Source organism: Astatotilapia calliptera, chromosome 3, assembly GCF_964374335.1.
Source record: "Astatotilapia calliptera chromosome 3, fAstCal68.1, whole genome shotgun sequence".
Classification (NCBI taxonomy): Eukaryota; Metazoa; Chordata; class Actinopteri; order Cichliformes; family Cichlidae; genus Astatotilapia; species Astatotilapia calliptera.
Genome location: NC_137424.1, coordinates 72,980,178 through 73,001,554, shown reverse-complemented (window position 1 = coordinate 73,001,554; position 21,377 = coordinate 72,980,178). Strand labels below are relative to the sequence as shown.

The window sequence follows — 21,377 nt, the reverse complement described above, 5'->3', positions numbered from 1 at the left end:
TCTGTCCAATAGTATGACGCAAGACTGGAGTAAAAGACATCCATGGATTGGCACTTTATTAATGAAGGAACATGATAGGAGCACAAGAACACTAACTATAACTAAACAAAATGGCTTCCTTTTGGGGTGGCTGTAGCTCAGGTGGCAGAGCAGGTCAGCCAGTAATCAGAAGGTTGGTGGTTCGATCCCAGGCTGCCTCCTGGCTGCATGCCAAATATCCTTGGGCAAGATACTAACTCCATGTTTGGTGGTGGTCAGAGGGCCTGGTGGCGCCTGTGTCCGGCAGCCTCGCCTCTGTCAGTGCGCCCCAGGGCAGCTGTGGCTACAATGTAGCTTGCCATCGCCTGTGTGTGTGAATGGGTGAATGACTGAATGTAGTGTAAAGCGCTTTGGGGTCCTATGGACTAGAAAAGCGCTATATAAATGCAGGCCATTTACCACTTTTGTACTCTTCCGGAATAGCCCAAGTATGGGGGTTAACTAATCAAAATGAAAACATAACCCTCCACACACACAAACATGCAATAACATTAAAGCACATCACAAACATATTCATATTTCCAACACGTACTATAAACAAACCAATAACATAAGCTTCACCCATTACTATATAAATTAAAACCCTCTTTATCCATACTCCCTAACCTGGCACACTGGTCTGCTCCAAGAGCCCTTAAACAGGTGATTAAGCTGCTTTCACTCTTATGCTCCACATCCTGCAAGAAGCAACCAGGACAGGTGAGTACCTTATTTAGGTTACTCACAAATGATTAACTGTAAACAGCTTTAACCTTGGCTCTTCTCTGACACAGGTAGGATGGCCAGTCCCACTGTCTCTTCACCTTTTAAAGCTGTCATTTTAGTTGTATGTCACATAAACCCAATAAAAGACTCCATAAGAACTCAAGTGTTTTTTCTTTATTACACTATTTTAAATTCCCAATCCAACAATTAATCACTAACAATACCAACCAGATAATGGAACCCCTGGTCTCCATTAAAAGCAGCAAAACAGTAAATATATGACTAGGGATGGATACCGGTATCCGGTGCCATCATGGCACCGTTTCTGACATAAACGGTAGTAACCAGACAGAAAAGCAGCGCACATTTCGGTGCTTTATTTCGGTGCTTTTTTTTCCTGACCTGTGATACACTTTAGATTCTAGCCAATCATTTTATGTTTCCGAGGATAGTAGGCGGGTCCAGGTACGTACGTTCTTTTAGATCAGAGCTACAGATTAAAAATGCCCAAGGCGAAGTGGTCAAAAGTCTGGCTGTACTTCACAGCAAAAGATGCAAACTCAGCAGCCTGCTACAAGTGCTTTAATCAGATACTGCAATACTGTCAAAGGAGGTAACACCTCAAATCTGATGAAACGCCTGGTGACGCATAGCGTTTTTTTAAAAGCCGAGAAATGCGCCGTATTTGATAGCTTGCTGAGACCTCACACCGTGTACATCTACTGCAGGTTTGGTGCCTGTTATCGGACCCGGAATTAGCAACATCCCCCAAAAACACGAAGAGTAGAGTCCTGGCCCCTAGCCCTGCCAGTGTAGCAGAAATGATGACAGACGAAGATGGCAGCAGCAGCCGTTCTTCTCTGCGTGAGTAGCTTAATGTTGTTCGTGTGTAATTCACGTTGAGTACGCTATCCATGTTATTACATTAATGCATGTAATGTGAACTAGCAAACATCATCATCATCATGAGTATAATTCCCTGGAAGCACAGGCAGACGCAAGTGGTTTTCTGTCACTGGTTTATTTGAAGACTTCTCTCCAAAGCTACCGTGAAAACTATACAGCATTAACAAAATAAAACTCGGCGTAAGACACAGCACTAAAAATAACACTGTACAACAAACACGATTGTGAGGAGAAAGTTGTTGGAAGGCAAAGAAACTTACAACTCAGATATCTATTTTTTACATGCGCACGGGCGGTCACTGCTCAACCGATGTGACACAGAAAAACCGCCCAGGGCATTCAGAACATCCTTTATTTACACTTAAAGCAAGTTTCCACAGCAGTAGGAGTGGCATGTATGGAACTGATAATTTTTCCTTAGAAGGAGAAAACCTTTCGCTTATCTGCTGAAAAAGGAGGTAACTTTGTATGTATAGAAATTCAGACATTCCCATAAAAGGAGGGGGAGAGAGAGAGAGAGAGCCAGCTTGTCTGTTAAAACAGGAGGTATGGTATCGTATGTCACCGCATTCCTCTACACATATGGCTTCAATCTCTCTTCCTGTGTTGGTTCCAATTCACAAGCTCTTCTTCCTTTAAATGAAGCTACAACTAAGCATAATCACAAAACTAAAAAATCTCTCATCAACGATAAATCAATAAATACCTCGTTGGCTGCATGCTGCAAAAAGGGAATTAGCTGCCATTCTTCTGAGGTTTCCTTTAACCGTTTAACTGTGTGGTACCTCACAGGGGTACCACAACAACATCATCCAGGTAGAAAACAGCATATGCAATTTGAGGAAGCAGCTACCGCTCCATGAGGTGCTAAAAAATGGCAGAGGCTTCAAATAAGCCAAACGGAAGTGTGACGAATTGGTACGAACCATACAGAGTGGAGAAGGCCGTTTTTGTCTTTGGACTCTGCAGATAAGGGAATCTGCCAGTAAGCGTTGGTTAAATCCAGCATCATAAAATAAGACAAGCAGTGCTTAACCAGTCCAGGTCAACTCAGGCATTGGACAAGCATCAAACCATGAGACCTTGTTCACTTTCTGATAATCATCACCAATGTTCCCTCTAAACTGCGCGTGTGCTCAATTGCGCACTGCTGGCACGGTCTCTGTGCAGAAAAAATCCGTGTTGCACATAAAATAAAATTCTAGTAAATAATAAAATTAGAGTAAATACGTTAACAATTCTGTTTTGCAGTGTTAGTCAGTAAGTGACTGGCTGCTCCAGTATGGGATTAGAACAATGGCACCTCATCCCATAGTCCAGCCAATCACGTGACTGAAATTCGTATATGCGCAGCTAATCAACGTCGTTGACAGGCTATGACAGCGTCCTTATGTGCCGAAACCGGTGTTTTTTTTTTTTTTTTTTAAGTGAAACCGGTGTTTTAGCGAGCAAAGTGGTGTGACTAATGTGGAATGAAGCCACGTTAATGACAACGTGTACAACCATTGGACATGTGAGCAGGACAGATGGAACAAGTGACGTAAAAAGAGTGGACTTTATACCAGTTTTCAAATTGTGTTGATAGGCCACATAAAAAACAGAGTTGTGATTAAAAAAAAATCCAATGTTTGGTTTTCTTCCAGAATATTGTTGTTTATATTTACTGGGGGAAGAAATGGTAAAAACTGCATTTTATAAAGAAAACGTTATAAAGCACTCTCCGCCTGTGAGCAAAGACAAAACCAAAACACCCCACCCTTTCCCATTGGTCAAAAAATGTACCATGCCGACCAATCAAAACATGGCATTTGGTTGTTAAGAAATGGAAGTTGTTAAGAAGAGGAAAATTTAGGAGTGACGGCAGTGTTTTGAGATGTGAGAGATTTGCAACGTTTAGCGCAAATCTTGTATAGTTAGTGTGTAGTGTAGTCAATAGTTTTGTTGTGTGTGTCAGAACAATGAGGCGGCTGCTAAATGTTACAGGAGTGATACATCTGTTGTCAGGCCTGCAGGTATCAGGCTTTTGATGTTCTCCTTTATCTCATAGTGGACAGAAATTATTTTTTGGAGAGGCACAAATAATTTGTGTGGCATCAGATTTGATGCAGAACACCTGATTGTTCTGTAAATAGTTTGAAATGTTTGTTTAAAAAAAATCCCTTAGCAGCATTTTTAGGTAAACAGCTGCAAAAATCTTTGTTGTTTGCAATACTCAGTAACTTTTTTGAAGAAGTAACTATATAATTAATTGCCCAGCATTGGTCTTTATATATTGTATTTTGCAGAGAGAGTTACAAAGTTTCAAAGTGGTGCTCCATGAGAGTCCTGTAGACGAGCAGCAGCACGATCCTGCATTGCAACTGCAAACCGCTGTTGCAATGCAGGAACATCTGCTTTATTGGAATGTGTGAGATGTTAACTACAATGACTCTTAAAAACACTGTCTCAAAGCTTCATGCCAACAGCATGTTTTTAAGAAAAATCAAACATATTTTCCTTCAAGATCATTTTTAGAGTTTTTAATGAGCTGCAGGATCCTTCTTCAGTGTGAGTTGAGAACAGCCAAGTCGCCTCCTGTGATAAACCTCCACATGAACCACTGAAAACAGTTAAATTAGTTTGAATCGGAAATAATGGGTCAAACTACTTGTTCTGAGACCATTTCTTTATTTTTCCACACCAAACTGTTTAATAAGATAAACTCTACACAGACTTCATCAAATATAACTAACACTTTAACAGTATCAGGATTTCATAATACAAACTTCAAATCAACAAGAAAACAGCTGCAGAACATGTGGATCAAAATTCATTAAAAAAAACAATATGTGGACTTCAAGGACTAAATACACTAAAGTGAAAGGAGGAGCAAAAAATAGAGGTTTAACAGAATTAGAATTACTGTTATTGTCGGGCTATAAGCCGCTACTTTTTGCACAAGCTTTGAACCCTGCGGCTTTTAGTCAGGTGCGGCTTTTCTATGGATTATCCATGATTTTTGTCATATCGTAAGACGATTTGTTTTGTTTGTTCCGCTGTTGTACGGGCACTAAGTTGCCTGGCGGAAGGGCATGTGATCAGACACACAGTATCAGGTTCAAGAGTGGTATGTTGGTCACATGTCCATCCGCCAGGCAACATAGTGCCGTACAAGTAGCGTGAAAAACAAACTTCAAAGTAGCGCTACACGTTCAGCGGGAGTCGTGGGTGATGTGCGGCAATAAACTTGCGAAAAGCAAGTTATGCTCAACTCCACCGGTGGAATCTGACAGCGTGGAAAAGTGTGAAAACATCCATGATCACCAACGGATTTCGAAGGGCTGGACTGCTGCATGATGGAGAGGAGGACACCACGGCCCTTCTGAGGGTGTTCGACTCCGACACTGACAACGAGGATTTGTTTAGTTTTGAAAGTGACAACGAAGGAAAGGAGCTGAGAGTGGATGATGAAGCCATCCTGAGCCTGTTCGTTTCCGACACTGGAGAAGAGGACTTTGGTGGTTTTAGTGCGCAGGAAGATGGTGGTGAATGACTGACTTTTCTTCTTGTTAAAGCCGTTCCTGACAATTCCCTTTGTGCATATTCTCTTACATATGATAAGTCAACATTGAAACACCTGCGGCTTTTAGTCAGGTGCGGCTAATGTATGTACAAAACAGGATTTTCCCCTGATTTTAGCTTGTGCAGCTAATATTCAGGTGCGCTTTGTAGTCCAGGAAATACGGTAAGTAAAAGTAGTCACCTGTGATCTTTAAAATGGTTCTGATGTGTGCTGCTGTTTTTAACTTTCAACATTTCTTTGCTGCCACTGTGAATAAGATTGTGTTCTTTGCTTAATTGAATAAAGGTTACACAGCCTCACTGGTTCATCTTCTGGTACAAACTGGTATTACATGGAAGTACAGCCCAAAACCAGTTCAGCTTGAGTTTCTTTTTTTTCTGGACATAAAGTCACGGCAGGTGTTTTTTCAAAGCTGGTGTACAGATTTAGTTCATTTGTGAGGTTTTAAGAGAAACTGCTGTGAAAATATTTGTAGTTTGGGAGAAAATGATTTAAGAGAAGATTTTACCTCAGCAACAGATTAAATATGAATGAAGGATTGAAATTGCATATGCATATCTATACATGCAGCTTCCTAAATGTAACATTCAGAATTATTCACTGCAGCTCCAGAAATCAGAGCTACCTCATCAGATCCAAGTGTGGCATCAGCTGACACTCTTTACAGGAGATTCCATCTGAACTCTGTGGAGCCTGATCTCAAGGTTTTTAAGTCTGAGCCTGAAACCAGAAGAGGATCTTTCTCTCTCTTCAGATTCATTGTGATCCAGTGATTTCAGTCCTGCATGATCAGGCTGGTGTTTGCACAGAGCAGATAATGAAGTGAAGGTTTTTGCACATTGGTAACAGTGAAACAGTTTATTTACAGTGTGAAATCGTTTGTGTTCGGAGTATGAACTGAGATTCCTGAAGCTCTTGTCACACTGGTCACAGCTGAAGTTCACTTCCATGTGTGTACGTTCATGTTTGTTACTATGACCTGATTGTGAGAAGCTTTTGTCACAGTGTCTGCACTTGTATGGTCTCCCTCCTGCAGTGGTGAAGGATGACCCACACTGGTCACAGATGTGCTTTTTGACCACACTGTGGAAGAGGTCATGTATTTTTATAGTATTTGGTGTGTGGAAGCCTCTCCCACATTCTTTGCAGTAGTTCATTTTGGCACACGTTGATGTGCTTTTAGGTCCCGTTCGTGATTGGAGGTTTTTCCACAAAGGTCAAAGAGAAACGCTTTCCCATGTTCTTTGCTCCACTCCTAAACAAAGACATTGTAAATCAGGGAATACCTTCAATGTTTTTATCCTGAACGTCGCCTGAAACAAAGAGCATCTCTGCCAACGTCCAATTACATTTTACTGTTTACATTACAACACTCAGCTTACTGAGTGAAAATAAGTCGTCATTTTTACAAACAGTTCATTCAGTATAACTCCATAAGTTTACTGATCATATTTGTTCCAAACAATCAGGTTAAAATTACAAGATAAAAAATCAATACATCCTCACAGTAACTGCACTTCTAGAGTTACTTTCTGGTGTGGATCTGTTGGTGGCTTTTCAGCTGATTTGGAGCTTTAAAAGTCTTCTCACACAGGTCACATTTATAAGGTCTCTCCTCAGTGTGTTGTTGTAACTGTGCATCTGTTGCAAACAGTTTCCCACACTGATCACAGCAGGAAACATCAATTCCAGTGTGAATCCGTAGGTGAATATTCTGGTACTGTTTGTCACTGAAACTTTTTCCACAAAAGTCGCAGCTCTACGCCTTAATTCCAGAGTGGGTAACTAGATGCCTGTGTAAGTCGCTATTTAGAGCAAAAGCCTTACCACACAACTCACAGTTGTGTCCTTTAAATCCACTGTGGATGAGTTGGTGTTTTTTTAAGCTTCCAGCCTGGGTAAAAGACTTTCCACACAACTCACAGTTGTAAGGTTTAAATCCACTGTGGATGAGTTGGTGTCTTTTTAAGTTTCCACCGTCGGTAAAAGACTTTCCACACAAGTCACAGCTGTACGCTTTAACTCCACTGTGGATGAGTTGGTGTGTTTTTAAGTTTACAGACTGGGTAAAAGACTTTCCACACAACTCACAGCTGTAAGGTTTAAATCCACTGTGGATGAGTTGGTGTCTTTTTAAGTTTCCACCCCCGGTAAAAGACTTTCCACACAAGTCACAGCTGTACGGGTTAACTCCACTGTGGATGAGTTGGTGTCTTTTTAAGCTTACAGCCTGGGTAAAAGACTTTCCACAGAAGTCACAGCTGTAAGGTTTAACTCCACTGTGGATGAGTTGGTGTTTTTTCAAGTGTCCAGCCAGGGTAAAAGACTTTCCACACGAGTCACAGCTGTAAGGTTTAACTCCACTGTGGATGACTTGGTGTCTTTTTAAGTCTCCAGCCTGGGTAAAAGACTTTCCACAGAAGTCACAGCTGTAAGGTTTAACTCCAGTGTGGATGAGTTGGTGTCTTTTTAAGTTTCCACCCCCGGTAAAAGACTTTCCACACAAGTAACAGCTGTAAGGTTTAACTCCACTGTGGATGAGTTGGTGTCTTTTTAAGTCTCCAGCCTGGGTAAAATACTTCCCACACTCATCACAGCTGTAGGTTTTCTCTCCTTTTCTTCTGTGAGGTTTGTCGGCCTCCTGAGAGCGCTGACTTCTCGCTCCATGTTGGTCCTGCAGTGACAGAGATACAAACAGAGGCAGTGAGTGAAATGCAGTCGTGGAACAAACTGAAACTCCCTCCATTAGTGGAATCAAACATGTCAACAAACACATTGTTGGTGTGTTTCCACCACCTTCTGGTGACAGTATCACATTACAATGATATGCTACAATGAGAGTTGTAATGAAAATGACATTATTGAAGAAATATTGATCAGCAGAGAAAATCCTTTACGCATAAGAAATTTCAAGTTCAACTGATGATATTGTTGTTTCAAGGTGTGCTTATAAAATATGATCTTTGTATTTTCTTGTAACTTCTGTGGTTTTCGGTTGTGAATGTAGATTCTGTATATATGGAGGAGCCCAGGATGCAAAAGATAAAGCTGCTGTTAACATGTTTTTAAAAACACACCAGCTGTGCACACAGTTGGAGCAATATTGTAACTAGGGATGCAACGATACCCATTTTTCCAAACCGATACGATACCGATACTTGGATCTGAGTACTTGCAGATATTGAGTACAAAAACCGATACTTCAACCACACACAAGTTAAACTTAACCAGTAGTAAAGAAACGACCCCAGACAACTCTTTAACACAAACGAAACGTTTACTGAACACATCACAACACTTCCCTTTTTTAAACTCAAATAATATTCCAATTCCTTAACCAAATGAAATACACTGTACTGTATAAATGAAATAATTCCCTTTCAAATTATATTACACAACCCAACTTATGTTATCACCTTTTGGTAAGTGACTCACTAATATACACTCCAAAACACGTTATATAAATCCACTAAACACACAATATTCACACATGGGCCTCACACACACTCACATTCACACTTGTTGCAGGCCTGTTTCTGCTCACGCCAGATGATGGAGAAAAATCCTCTTCTCCCCAGTAAGAGCACAAAAGTCTGACTTACAGTTCCGTTGCTCGGTAGGTCACCGTTCACCAGTCCCACACTAAATCCACTCCACGGTGGTGCGACCGTTGAAACAAAAAGTCACTTCACCCACACTCTGTTGCGAAGCTCTCACACGGTTAGCTTTCTAGTCACACACTCTTTTGTGCTAGTTAACCTCAGTAAAACTAGCCCAGTCTCTCACTTTGGTTCAGCTAACCTCGTGCATCTCTCTATGCCGTTCTCTTCTCCTCCTCCATTGCAACAGATACACAGGTCCCATTTTATGCTACCTTCACGGGCCTCCAGAAAATTAGAACTCTGAACAATATTTAAACTCCATTCAGAGTTACATACCATAAAATAATACTTTATGATTAACATAACAGTTTGATTGCTCTAATTACCTGTATTTACCTTGTGACATATTACAGGGCAAATTACATTCTGGGTACAGTTACATCACATAACATCAACTGTGAACACCTTATGTTACCGTGGCGTTTAAGTCCATGGGAATTATGAGTATCTACTCCCAAATTCCCATCCGGGCTATATTATTATCGGTTCATGGTATCGCTTAACTTTTACAAGTATGAGTACACACACATTTTACAGTATCGGCCCCGATACCCAATACCAGTATCGGTGCATCCCTAATTGTAACTGTGATATTTTTCTCACCTTTTGTGTTGAAGTCATTGATTGTTTCCTCTGTAGTGGCTGAGCTGAGTCCAAATGGATGAAATTGTTCCTCCGTTGCACCACCAGACTCTTCTCCTCCTGTTAATCACCTGGGGGACACACACACACAGCAGGATTTGTAAAAAGAGTTTTGATAAACACAATGCTGGACAGCAATGCTGTCATGTACACAAATACAGTGGGGCAAAAAAGTATTTACCGTATTTTCACGACCATAAGGCGCACTTAAAAGTCTTAGATTTTCTTCAAAAAGTACAGCGCGCCCTATAGCGCAGTGCGCCCTTTGTGTTGTAAGGAGGACGTAGTAGAGAACACCATGAGAACGCTAAAGGGTGAAGTGTGTGCGTTGACTTTATTGCACATACCTGTATAAAAGAACAGGCATGTGCGTTATGCAGGACACCGTTGTTTTAACAACCCTGAAAATGGCAAAGAGACACGCTTATGAAGCACAGTTTAAACTGAAGGCCATCAGCTACGCGGAGGAACATGGAAATCGAGCAGCGGCGAGAGAATTTAAGATTAATGAATCGATGGGTCGCAAGTGGAGGAAGCTGGAAAACAAGCTCCGACAGGTCAAGAATATGCAGCTGAGTTTCCGCGGACATAAGGCGATCATCGAGCAAAGAACGAGCGGGAGAAGCTTTTCGACGGTCACCATTCGGCTAAAAGCAGTTTCACTTTCACTTTTTATGAAACGGTGCCATTTTTCCATCTGGACCAGGACTACGGTAGCGCAGCAACTTCCAGCGGATTATAAGGAAAAGCTGGCCATCGTCCGCTCCTACTGCAGCAAACACATCGGCGACAAACACATCCAGCGATGGATGACCGATGGAGACCACAGTTTCACCAAGAGTGGAAGGCAGCGCCGGGCGAGTTACGCCACAATTTGCCAATGGATTGTAGATGCTTGGGCTAAGATGGCTGCTGGCACTGTTGTTCGAGCTTTCGCAAAAGCCGGCATCATTTCCGAGGAGCCGCACGGCACGGAAAGTAAACCTGGCATGTTTGATGGAGATTTAGCGCAGCTGTTCAATTCAGACACAGAGGATGAGGACTTCGATGGGTTTGATTGATGATAAAAATGTGAGTACCAAACTTTGTTTTGCTCCTGCTTTATTTTTAAATACGCACACTTGTATGCTTGTGTGTTGTTGATGATGACGATTACTGGTAATAAAAATGTGAGTAAGGTACCGAACTCAGGTTTGCTCCCGCTTTATTTTTAAATACGCATACGGTACTTGTATGCGCCCTATGATCCAGTGCGCCTTATGTGTGTGTTAAATACAGTAATGGCACACATAACTGAGACTGCGCCTTTTAGCACAGTGCGTCTTATGGTCGTGAAAATACGGTAGTCAGCCACCGATTGTGCAAGTTCCCCCATTTAAAATGATGGCAGAGGTCAGTAATTTGCACCAGAGGTACACTTCAACTGTGTGAGACAGAATGTGAAAAATAAATCCATGAATTCACATGGTAGGATTTGTAAAGAATTTATTCGTAAATCAGGGTGGAAAATAAGTATTTGGTCACCTCAAACATGGAAAATGTCTGGCTCTCACAGACCTGTAACGTCTTCTGTAAGACGCTTTTCTGTCCCCCACTCGTTACCTGTATGAATGGCACCTGTTTGAACTCATCATCTGTATAAAAGACACCTGTCCACAGCCTCAAACAGTCAGACTCCAAACTCCGCCATGGCCAAGACCAAAGAGCTTCTCTGGTGTCCTGGATTACCTGACAGGAAGACCACAATATGTACGTCTCCCACAGTGTGTGTCTGACAAGGTGATCAGCAACACAGGGGCACCACAGGGGACTGTCCTCTCCCCCTTCCTCTTCACCCTCTACACCACAGACTTCAGCCACTGCACAGAGACCTGCCATCTTCAGAAGTTTTCTGATGACTCTGCGGTGGTTGGATGCATCAGCAGGGATGATGAGACAGAGTACCGGGCTGTGGTCGACTCCTTTGTCACGTGGTGTGAGCAGAATCATCTGCAGCTCAACGTGGCAAAGACCAAGGAACTGATCGTGGACTTCAGGAAGACCAGGAAACACTTGACCCCTGTTTCAATCCAGGGGGTCAGTGTTGACACCCTCAAGGTGGTGTCGGAGAGGCGGATGCTGTCCAAGATAAAGACTATGTTGGATAACACCTCCCACCCACTCCATGACATGCTGGTCAGTCACAGGAGCACGTTCAGTGAGAGACTGAGATTACCGAAAAGCACCACTGAACGACACAGGAAATCATTCCTGCCTGTGGCCATCTCCCTGTACAACGCATCCACTTAACACACTGTTTGCTACAACTACACATGTTTCTTTTCTTTTCTTTTCCAACTATTTATTTATGAGTGACGTATGTATGTGTATATATGTATATATTGTACTATTCTTAGTTAGTGTATTGTCTGTCTTGTCTTAATGTTGGTTTAAAATGGAGCACTGTAACAAAAAATAATTTCCCCCAGGGATTAATAAAGTATTCTGATTCTGATTACCTGTATACAGGAGTGTTAGTCAAGGAAGCTGCACAGGACTGGAAACCTGAGACGAGGGAACACTAAGCAGACGTGTTCCGTTTGCTTTCATTCAATATATTGAATTAAATCTATCCCAAAAAAGTCAATGTGAATTGTTACCTCAGATTTATTGGGTAAATTCTATAGATTAATTCTCTACAGTGTACTTAGACCTTCAGTTATGTTTTCTTTTCTCATTATTCATCACAATTTAACATTTAAAAAGTTTTAACAGATCTAATTTTATTTTCTTCTTCTCTATTATAAAAAATGTGTATGTATTTAAGAATGTTACCTGTGTGAGAGGCAGTGTGAGTAAAGATCCAACAGGTGGCAGCAGAGAAGTTAACTCATCCTCCACCAAAACAATGTTTCCACATGTTTTTTTTATGTGTAATGTGTTTACCTATGTGGTATAAGTACTTACAGACTGTAGTATAGTACTGTAGAACTAATATTTTTATAAAAGACAAATATTACCAGTGTTCTAAGTATATTTATGACTTTAGTTGTACCTGCATTAACTCAGTCCTTTTTGGCCACTTAAAAATGTCTTTATGGTTACATTTATGTCATTTCTATGCCGTTGGGCAGATCACTCTTTAAAAATGCAGTTTTGATGCCAATAAGACTTTTTAAAAAAATATATAAGTAAAGGAATCCGAGCTTTAGGCGGGGACGCTCTATACTTGTAAATGCTGTTAAAATGTTCTGTGTGGATTTCATGATGTAGATGACTGATTTATAATAAGTTACATAATTTCATGAATATATATAGTTCGTGTTTAAATGTCTTTTTTGAAATGTACATGTGTAAGGTGTAAGAGTGTCTCGTGAGAATACCCTTAACGAGAGCACACGAGACTTTTCATGGACTGCGAGGGAGCAGATGTCTCTCATGAAGCGATTTTAAGCTAAAGGTTTACTAAAAGAAAGGGCAATACAAGGACTTAAGGACCTCTTTTCAGGACAAGCAGCCAACGAGGTATTTGTCATTTGAGAAATGTTTTATTTGTGTTTGGACTTAATATGTGTACTGTAAAGTTGCTAATTGGTTTGTACTGTTCGCTCGTGACCAGTTCTCACGGCGTAATGGCGTATCGGCGTACTGGTGATGGTGAAGCTGAGGAGAGAAGGCCCAAGTAATAAACACCCGTTTCAAAGAACCGACCTGTGTCTGTGTTGTTGTGAAGAGAGCTACAGTGAGAACTCGCCTGCTCAACACGGGTAGGAGAGGACAGGATCGCCGCGGATGACGAAACGACGCGGATCCGGTGCATCACGTCAGATAAGCAGAGTGCATAACGCATATCTGCACAGCATTAACAAGCAACGGTGGTTAGACTGAGTTAAAGCGCTAATTTTCACGTTTAAAATCAGGAGAAGCTCTACCACAAAGTGAAGTTAAGGTGGTGTGAGAAGTGGTTAAATGTGGAAATTGCAACTAAGGGACTCATCTGTTAATCTTGCTTGCTTAATGTAGAGATTAATCCAATATGTTTGCATTTATAGTTGTTGTACATCACAAGGTTTATAGAACAAACAAGTAAATATTTAACAAGCTCACAGGTTATGAGTAATTTTGAGTTATACAAAATTTGCTGAGTTTTAAAGGGCACCTTACAGTGGGGCAAAAAAGTATTTAGTCAGCCACCGATTGTGCAAGTTCCCCCACTTAAAATGATGACAGAGGTCATTAATTTGCACCAGAGGTACACTTATTTCATTTTATTTCATTTTTAACCTTAATTTATATTTTATTCCTTCCTAGTTAAATTTACCCTTTTTAATTTTTCATATTTATTTCCTATCTTATTCATAGCCTTTTCCTTTTTTGTTTTCTTTAGGTCACGAGCAGTTGTCCAAGCATTTCACTACATATCGTACTGTGTATGACTGTGTATGTGACAAATAAAAATTTGAATTTGAATTTGAATTTCAACTGTGAGAGACAGAATGTGAAAAAAAAATCCATGAATTCACATGGTAGGATTTGTAAAGAATTTATTCGTAAATTAGGGTGGAAAATAAGTATTTGGTCACCTCAAACATGGAAAATCTCTGGCTTTCACAGACCTGTAACGTCTTCTGTAAGACGCTTTTCTGTCCCCCACTCGTTACCTGTATGAATGGCACCTGTTTGAACTCATCATCTGTATAAAAGACACCTGTCCACAGCCTCAAACAGTCAGACTCCAAACTCCGCCATGGCCAAGACCAAAGAGCTTTCGAAGGACACCAGGAAAAGTATTGTAGACCTGCACCAGACTGGGAAGAGTGAATCTACAATAGGCAAGCAGCTTGGTGTGAAAAAATCAACTGTGGGAGCAATCATCAGAAAATGGAAGACATACAAGACCACTGATAATCTCCCACGATCTGGGGCTCCACACAAGATCTCATCCCGTGGGGTCAAAATGATCATGAGAACGGTGAGCAAAGATCCCAGAACCACATGGGGGGACCTGATGAATGACCTGCAGAGAGCTGGGACCAAAGTAACAAAGGTCACTACAACGGCAGGGAATCAAATCCCGCAGTGCCAGACGTGTTCCGCTGCTGAAGCCAGTGCATGTCCAGGCCTGTCTGAAGTTTGCCAGAGAGCACATGGATGATACAGCAGAGGATTGGGAGAATGTCATGTGGTCAGATGAAACCAAAGTAGAACTTTTTGGTATAAACTCAACTCGTCGTGTTTGGAGGAAGAAGAATACTGAGTTGCATCCCAAGAACACCATACCTACTGTGAAGCATGGGGGTGGAAACATCATGCTATGGGGCTGTTTTTCTGCCAAGGGGACAGGACGGCTGATCCGTGTTAAGGACAGAATGAATGGGGCCATGTATCGTGAGATTTTGAGCCAAAACCTCCTTCCATCAGTGAGAACTTTGAAGATGAAACGAGGCTGAGTCTTCCAACATGACAATGATCCAAAACACACCGCCCGGGCAACAAAGGAGTGGCTCCGTAAGAAGCATTTGAAAGTCCTGGAGTGGCCTAGCCAGTCTCCAGACCTAAACCCCATAGAAAATCTGTGGCGGGAGTTGAAAGTCCGTGTTGCTCGGCGACAGCCCCAAAACATCACTGCTCTCGAGAAGATCTGCATGGAGGAATGGGCCAAAATACCAGCTACTGTGTGTGCAAACCTGGTAGAAGAAGAAAGTGTACTTTATTGGTCCCCGTGGGGAAAATCCCTCTCTGCATTTAACCCATTCACTCAGTGAAGCAGTGGGCAGCCACTGGGCACCCGGGGAGCAGTGTGTAGGAACGGTACCTTGCTCAGGGGTACCTCAGGGTAGCTGTTCACGGGAATCGAACCCCCGACCTTCCGATCATGGGGCCACCACTCTACCTACTGAGCTATCCCTGCCCACTAAAGACCTATAGTAAACGTTTGACCTCTGTTATTGCCAACAAAGGTTATGTTACAAAGTATTGAGTTGTATTTTTGTTATTGACCAAATACTTATTTTCCACCCTGATTTACGAATAAATTCTTTACAAATCCTACCATGTGAATTCATGGATTTTTTTTTTTTTCACATTCTGTCTCTCACAGTTGAAGTGTACCTCTGGTGCAAATTACTGACCTCTGTCATCATTTTAGGTGGGGGAACTTGCACAATCGGTGGCTGAATAAATACTTTTTTGCCCCACTGTATGCTCAACTCCACCGTTGGAATCTGACAGTGTGGAAAAGTGTGAAAACATCCATGATCACCAACGGATGTCGAAGGGCTGGACTGCTGCATGATGGAGAGGAGGACACTGCCACGACCCTTCTGAGGGTGTTCGATTCCGACACTGACAACGAGGATTTCTTTGGTTTTGTAAGTGACAATGAAGGAAAGAAGCTGAGAGTGGATGACGTAGCCATTCTGAGCCTGTTCCTATCCGACACTGGAGAAGAGGACTTTGGTGGTTTTAGTGCGCAGGAAGATGGTGGTGAATGACTGACTTTTCTTCTTGTTAAAGCCGTGTCACTGCACCTGAGCCTAAAAGGTAGTCTGAATCTATTTTTCTGGTGTGCTGTAGGTTATCGTTATGTACTACATTTGTTACTCATTTATGAAGCACAGTACATGTTTCGTACTTGTAATTACCGCTACTTGTACATATACCTAAAAAGTTATTATTATATTTTTATATATTATATTTAAAGGTTGTCTTTTTGCGCTAGTAATGTTGTGGAGTTGTATTTTGTCTCGCATCAATTATATCGTGAGTTATATTGTTATCGCAAATTTTCAAATATATATCGTGATAAATATTTTTGGCCATATCGCCCTGCTCTAGTACCTGGTCAATCTTCAGTTCTCCTCTGTCTGCCTAGCTCTGTTTCTCCAACAGCGCACTTGCAGTAGTGATGTGTCGGTCGCGAACGAAACGGCTCTTAGAGCCGGCTCTTTGGAGTGAATGACGCGAGCCGGCTCCTTATTGGGAGCCCGTTTTTTTCTCTCTCTCTCTCTCGCACTTTTTTCCGCGTCACTCCGCACGCGAGCCTTGTGCTTTGCGCTGGAAAGAGGGGGGAGGGGCAGTAGTTACACTGGCAGTAACACAGGAACAGAGCCGGAGGGAAACAGCCAGGGACATCAACGTCACATTAGAAAGGTATAGTAATCATCCAAAACTATATTCAGTTGCGGATGATAAAGAATTCAGAAAGTTTATTCATGCAGGCCCAAATGGCAGAGAGTATGCATGTTCTTTTTGTTTTCATATTTTAATTTATATTTAATTGTGTTGTGGTTTGCAGTGTTTTGTGTTGTTTCACTTTAAATTTGTTTAAAAGGAAAAAAGCTGAAAATTTAAATAGTTAAAAGTTGAAATGTAAATAGTTGGCTTTTGTATTATATTATTTATTTATTACATTTTGTGTGGAGTGAATAAATAAAAGTATATTTACAGTGGCCCCTAGAGACAAAGCATGTAAAAACTCCAAAACACGTACAAAACACAACAGAAGTGCTCCAGGATGCTCGGGCGCAGTGTTGAGCTTTTGTTACCTAGTGGCTACACAAGCCAGCAAGTACCAACGACCGGATTTGGTGTGTGGTAGTAACAGGTAAATGAACTTTTTTTTAAATTATTTGAATATATATGAGTGCTTGTGTATAAATACACAAACAATACACACATGCTTTCAATTGTGTAATTTAAGTGATCTAGGCAGCTGTTTTGAAAGTTCAGTTAACGCTAGAAATGTGTTTTGGAGTTTGTACGTGTTTTGTCTCTAGGGGCCACCGCATATATTTATATATAAACATATATAAATAAAACCACTTTTTTTACATTAGTAATTCCTTTTGTGCATAATTTTATATTATTGTTAATAATAAATTAATTAAAGCAACAAAACAACCTGAAGAGCAGGTTTGGAGCCGAAAGAGCCGGCTCTTTTTAGTGAGCCGAGCTGAAAGAGCTGGAAATCCCATCACATCGTCACTGCGGGGCGATCGTGGCTCAAGAGTTGGGAGTTCGCCTTGTAATCGGAAGGTTGCCGGTTCGAGCCCCGGCTTGGAAAGTCTCGGTCATTGTGTCCTTGGGCAAGACACTTCACCCGTTGCCTACTGGTGGTGGTCAGAGGGCCAATGTCGGCAGCCTCGCCTCTGTCAGTGCGCCCCAGGGTGGCTGTGGCTACAAGCGCTTTGGGGTCCTTAGGGACTAGTAAAGCGCTATATAAATACAGGCCAACAATCATGTTTTTACGGTCTCAGCCTCAGATACTCAACAAATCAAACAAAGCTCATAAAAAAATAAACAGATGAACAAAAACAGTTTCTCTAAATACAGGCCATTTACCATTCACTAACTCGCAGGCAGTAGCTGCCCCGTCCTGCTTAGTGCCTGAGCTCAGATCATACCAATATTAGGATTTACGCACAGTCGTAAACACATACACATACAAATCCTGATTTACAAGTACAAAATATTTATGATCACATTTTGAGCCCATACTTGAGCTTTGCCCCAGAAAATGGCGCGTCAGGCCAAAATCCTTTCCACGCCCACCCCTGTGACATCACGCTCCAAAGCCCTTTGGCCTCCTTCTCAGCAAGCTTCCACTACTCTCACCCTGGAGTTGCGCTCCCCCACGCTTGTACCTGTGGCTTCATGTCCTGGGGGTGGGGGCTGGTTGTTCTCCTGCCCTGCACCCCATCCTTTTGTTCATATTCCAAGACTATTTTTCTTTATGTATTCTTTCCCCCAGCAACCGCCATATTATGATGTTGCAAGCAATCACAAACTCTACAGTCTGTCTAACTCCAATGTCTACCAAGCAATCTATTATTCTCAACAGAGCTAAACTCAGCATAAACTGAACCCACATTAAAGTTAGCTCGATGCTTACCTTTAGACGAGCCCACAAACCGAGAGAAACTCCGTGATGAAGCTGGAAGTCTTTCCAAACACAGGAAACAGATCAGGGAGCAGAGACCCACGTGGTTCACGCTGATCTCAGCTACGATCCAGGAGACAAGGGTGTGCAGATCGATGCAGATATCGATCCAAACGTTGGTAGTGGCATATGTTCCTGTAAGTTTACTACTTTACAACCGTTTCATTGAAAAGCAGCTCTCTCTGCTCGACTCCTCTCCTGCACACACTTTGCTCCGCCCCCTTTATCTGACTGCGCTGTGATTTGTTGCTGTGCGGTCACGTGACTCAGCTGCACAACGTAACCCAGTGGAGTGTTATTTCAAAAGTAGCGCCAATCTCCTTTTCCTAAACTCTTTTCCTTGGCCTCGATGAAAACGTCATCGTGGGGAGGACAATATGGAATCAGAACGATGCCACCTTGAACCGAAAAAAAATATTGAAACCGAAAAAAAATATTGTAACTGAAATAAATGTACTGAAAAATCTTGTATTGAAACCGAAAAAAAATTGATAGTGAAAAACAATTAATTGAAATTGTAATTTTTTTGTTTTCGCTTACAATTTTTTTTTTTCGGTTTCAATCCATTTTTTTTCGGTTTCAAACCATTTTTCAGTTTCAAACCAGGGGCGGAGCGTGGGGGTGGCTTACTGAGCTTAAGCCCGGATTGTTTTGTCAGAAGCCCGGGGTCTTTTGGAGTGTAATTTTTTCATAGTTAGATGCCTGGCTGACAACTGTATAAAACAAAAAGTACACACAATATTCGAAGCACATAGTGCACACTGTGGGAATTTACGACTGTGCGTGAATCCCCCCCTGATATTGGTATGATCCAAGCTCAGGCACTAAGCGACTGAGCGAGGGGGCGGGGCAGCTGCTGCCCGTCAGTGCGCTGTTGGAGAGACGGAGCCAGCCATACTAAGGAGAGCTTAAGTTTGACCAGGTACCAAAGCAAATCATTCGTACCGTACAAATAATGTAAATATGACGGTGCATCACGAAAGATTGATATCAAACTGATCACTTGACCAATATTACGTTACTTGCTCTTCAAGTGAATCAACAAATGGCGAAATGAAAAGCCGAACAAATGCTATTTTTTTTAGAGAGTCTTAGCTTACATCTGTTTATTTCATATTTTCAGTTCTTACCCTCCCCGACTAAATCGGTTTCAGTTATGTACTGAAACATAAGAATGGACATTCGAGGGTTCTTTCAAAGAAAAAACTCAGGTAAATGTTATTTTATATATTATGCTTTGTATGTTGTTCAGTATATTTCTATGCAAAACAAGAGGGATTTCAGTACACAGCAGGATATTCACATTTGTAACCAGATATTTACACTTTAGGGAGAAAACATAAAACATTTTTACTGCACAACATCAATTTAGAGTAAACTTTTGTTTTAGATAAATATTGAAATATATTTTGAATTAGTTAATGTCAGAATAAAGAGAGACAGAGCTTTCTGTTTTTTATCACTTTCATCAAATTTAGGAGTACATGTACACTAAGTTTATTGTTAATTAATAAGAAAACTCCAGACGATTCCATTCTGAGCTGAAGAAGCTTCTGATAGGTTCGTAGAGTCCATGTGAGTAAATTGGTGGCACACCTGTGGATGCATATAAGGCAAAACACAGAGCCTGTTTCTTTGACATGGGAAAATCAAGAGATGTCAACCAAAACACCAGAAAAAGAATTGTGGAGCTCCATAAGGGTGGCTCAGTTTTGAATACAATTTTGTGCCATTTGCAATTAAGAAATACAGATAGTTTCTCTCTTTACTCTTAAAGTTAACAAACATGTTTTTTATATTTATCAATCTAAAAAAAATAAACATTTAGTCTGATTTGATGTTACAATTAAAAAAGTGTTTGTGTTTTTATCTGAATAGTTTGTAAATGTCTGTATATTTGATGATTGTCAGCACAAAGAGCGAGAGAGAGGAACAGAGAGGAGAATGAGGACAGAACAGAGATGAACAAGAGCAGGTGAGACTCACATGTTAGTCAAATGGTTGTTTATCAGAAGTATCACCGTATCACAGGTCCTCATGTATCTCGTACCTAGTGTTTCTTTTTAGGTTTGTTATTTTTCAAATTCTATATTTATTAAGTTATGCAGGCTTGTTTGCACAACAAGGCTAAATAATTATATAAACTTTTCTCAATCTAAATATTGTACTTTGGTAAAATTAGAAAATAAATGTAGTGCAAGTCTATGATGATTTTTAGTGCTACTATCATCTAGTTCTGATTCTGGTTCTGTCTTGGTTAAGTCCCAAGTAGTCCTGATTTTGAACTGTTGTAGTCCAGTTTTAATTCCGGATCAGTTCTGGGTCTGGTTGAATTGGGGTTTAGTCCTCGTGTCTTGATACAACTCCGACTTTGTTCTGCCTTGCTGCTCAATTAAAAAACTAGGGAAAAAAAAAATCCCACATACCCTTTTGGGCTAAGCCCCGGGTGTTTCAAATGTCTGGCTCCGCCTCTGCTTAACGGTCCACAAGGGCCGTGTACTCAAAGACCGCTAAGGCCGGAAGTGCGAGGCTTGTGAAATGCCGGTCGAGCTCCGTCGCGCTGCCCAGGTTGCCTAGCAACCATGATAATAACCGCTGGAAACGTTTCACACAGCTTTGTTTGAGAGAAATGTTCGTTTGTTTCTACACGAGCTTTGTGTGATTTAATAAGTATCTGAGGCTGAGACCACATGACTGTAAAACATGATTGTTGGGCTTCATTTCTGTACTGAACAGTCATTTTAAGATTAGCTAGTAAATAAAAATTATGTTGTTCATGAGACTAAAGTCAGTGTAAATATGATATGGCCAATATTATAGTTATTATATTAATCATTATTAGTTATTACAGCAGTGAACTTGAACAATTCAAGTGAACAATTCACTACATACCGTACAGTAATGCCACTGTTTTGCACATGTCTCAACTCTGTATATTTTA

General features: G+C 41.2%; 1 protein-coding gene across 1 annotated transcript; it reads right to left on the bottom strand.

The window, feature by feature from the left end:
* Positions 1 to 4,300: 4,300 nt before the first annotated feature.
* Positions 4,301 to 18,918, bottom strand: LOC113010578 (uncharacterized). The gene is made up of 3 exons (XM_080299191.1): positions 18,389 to 18,918; positions 9,478 to 9,587; positions 4,301 to 7,886 (listed from the first exon to the last, which is right to left on the bottom strand). Exons 2-3 carry the CDS (start codon positions 9,493 to 9,495, stop codon positions 6,972 to 6,974), a joined length of 933 nt encoding a protein of 310 aa, XP_080155317.1. The 5' UTR covers positions 9,496 to 9,587; positions 18,389 to 18,918; the 3' UTR covers positions 4,301 to 6,971.
* Between the last annotated feature and the right edge of the window lie 2,459 nt (positions 18,919 to 21,377).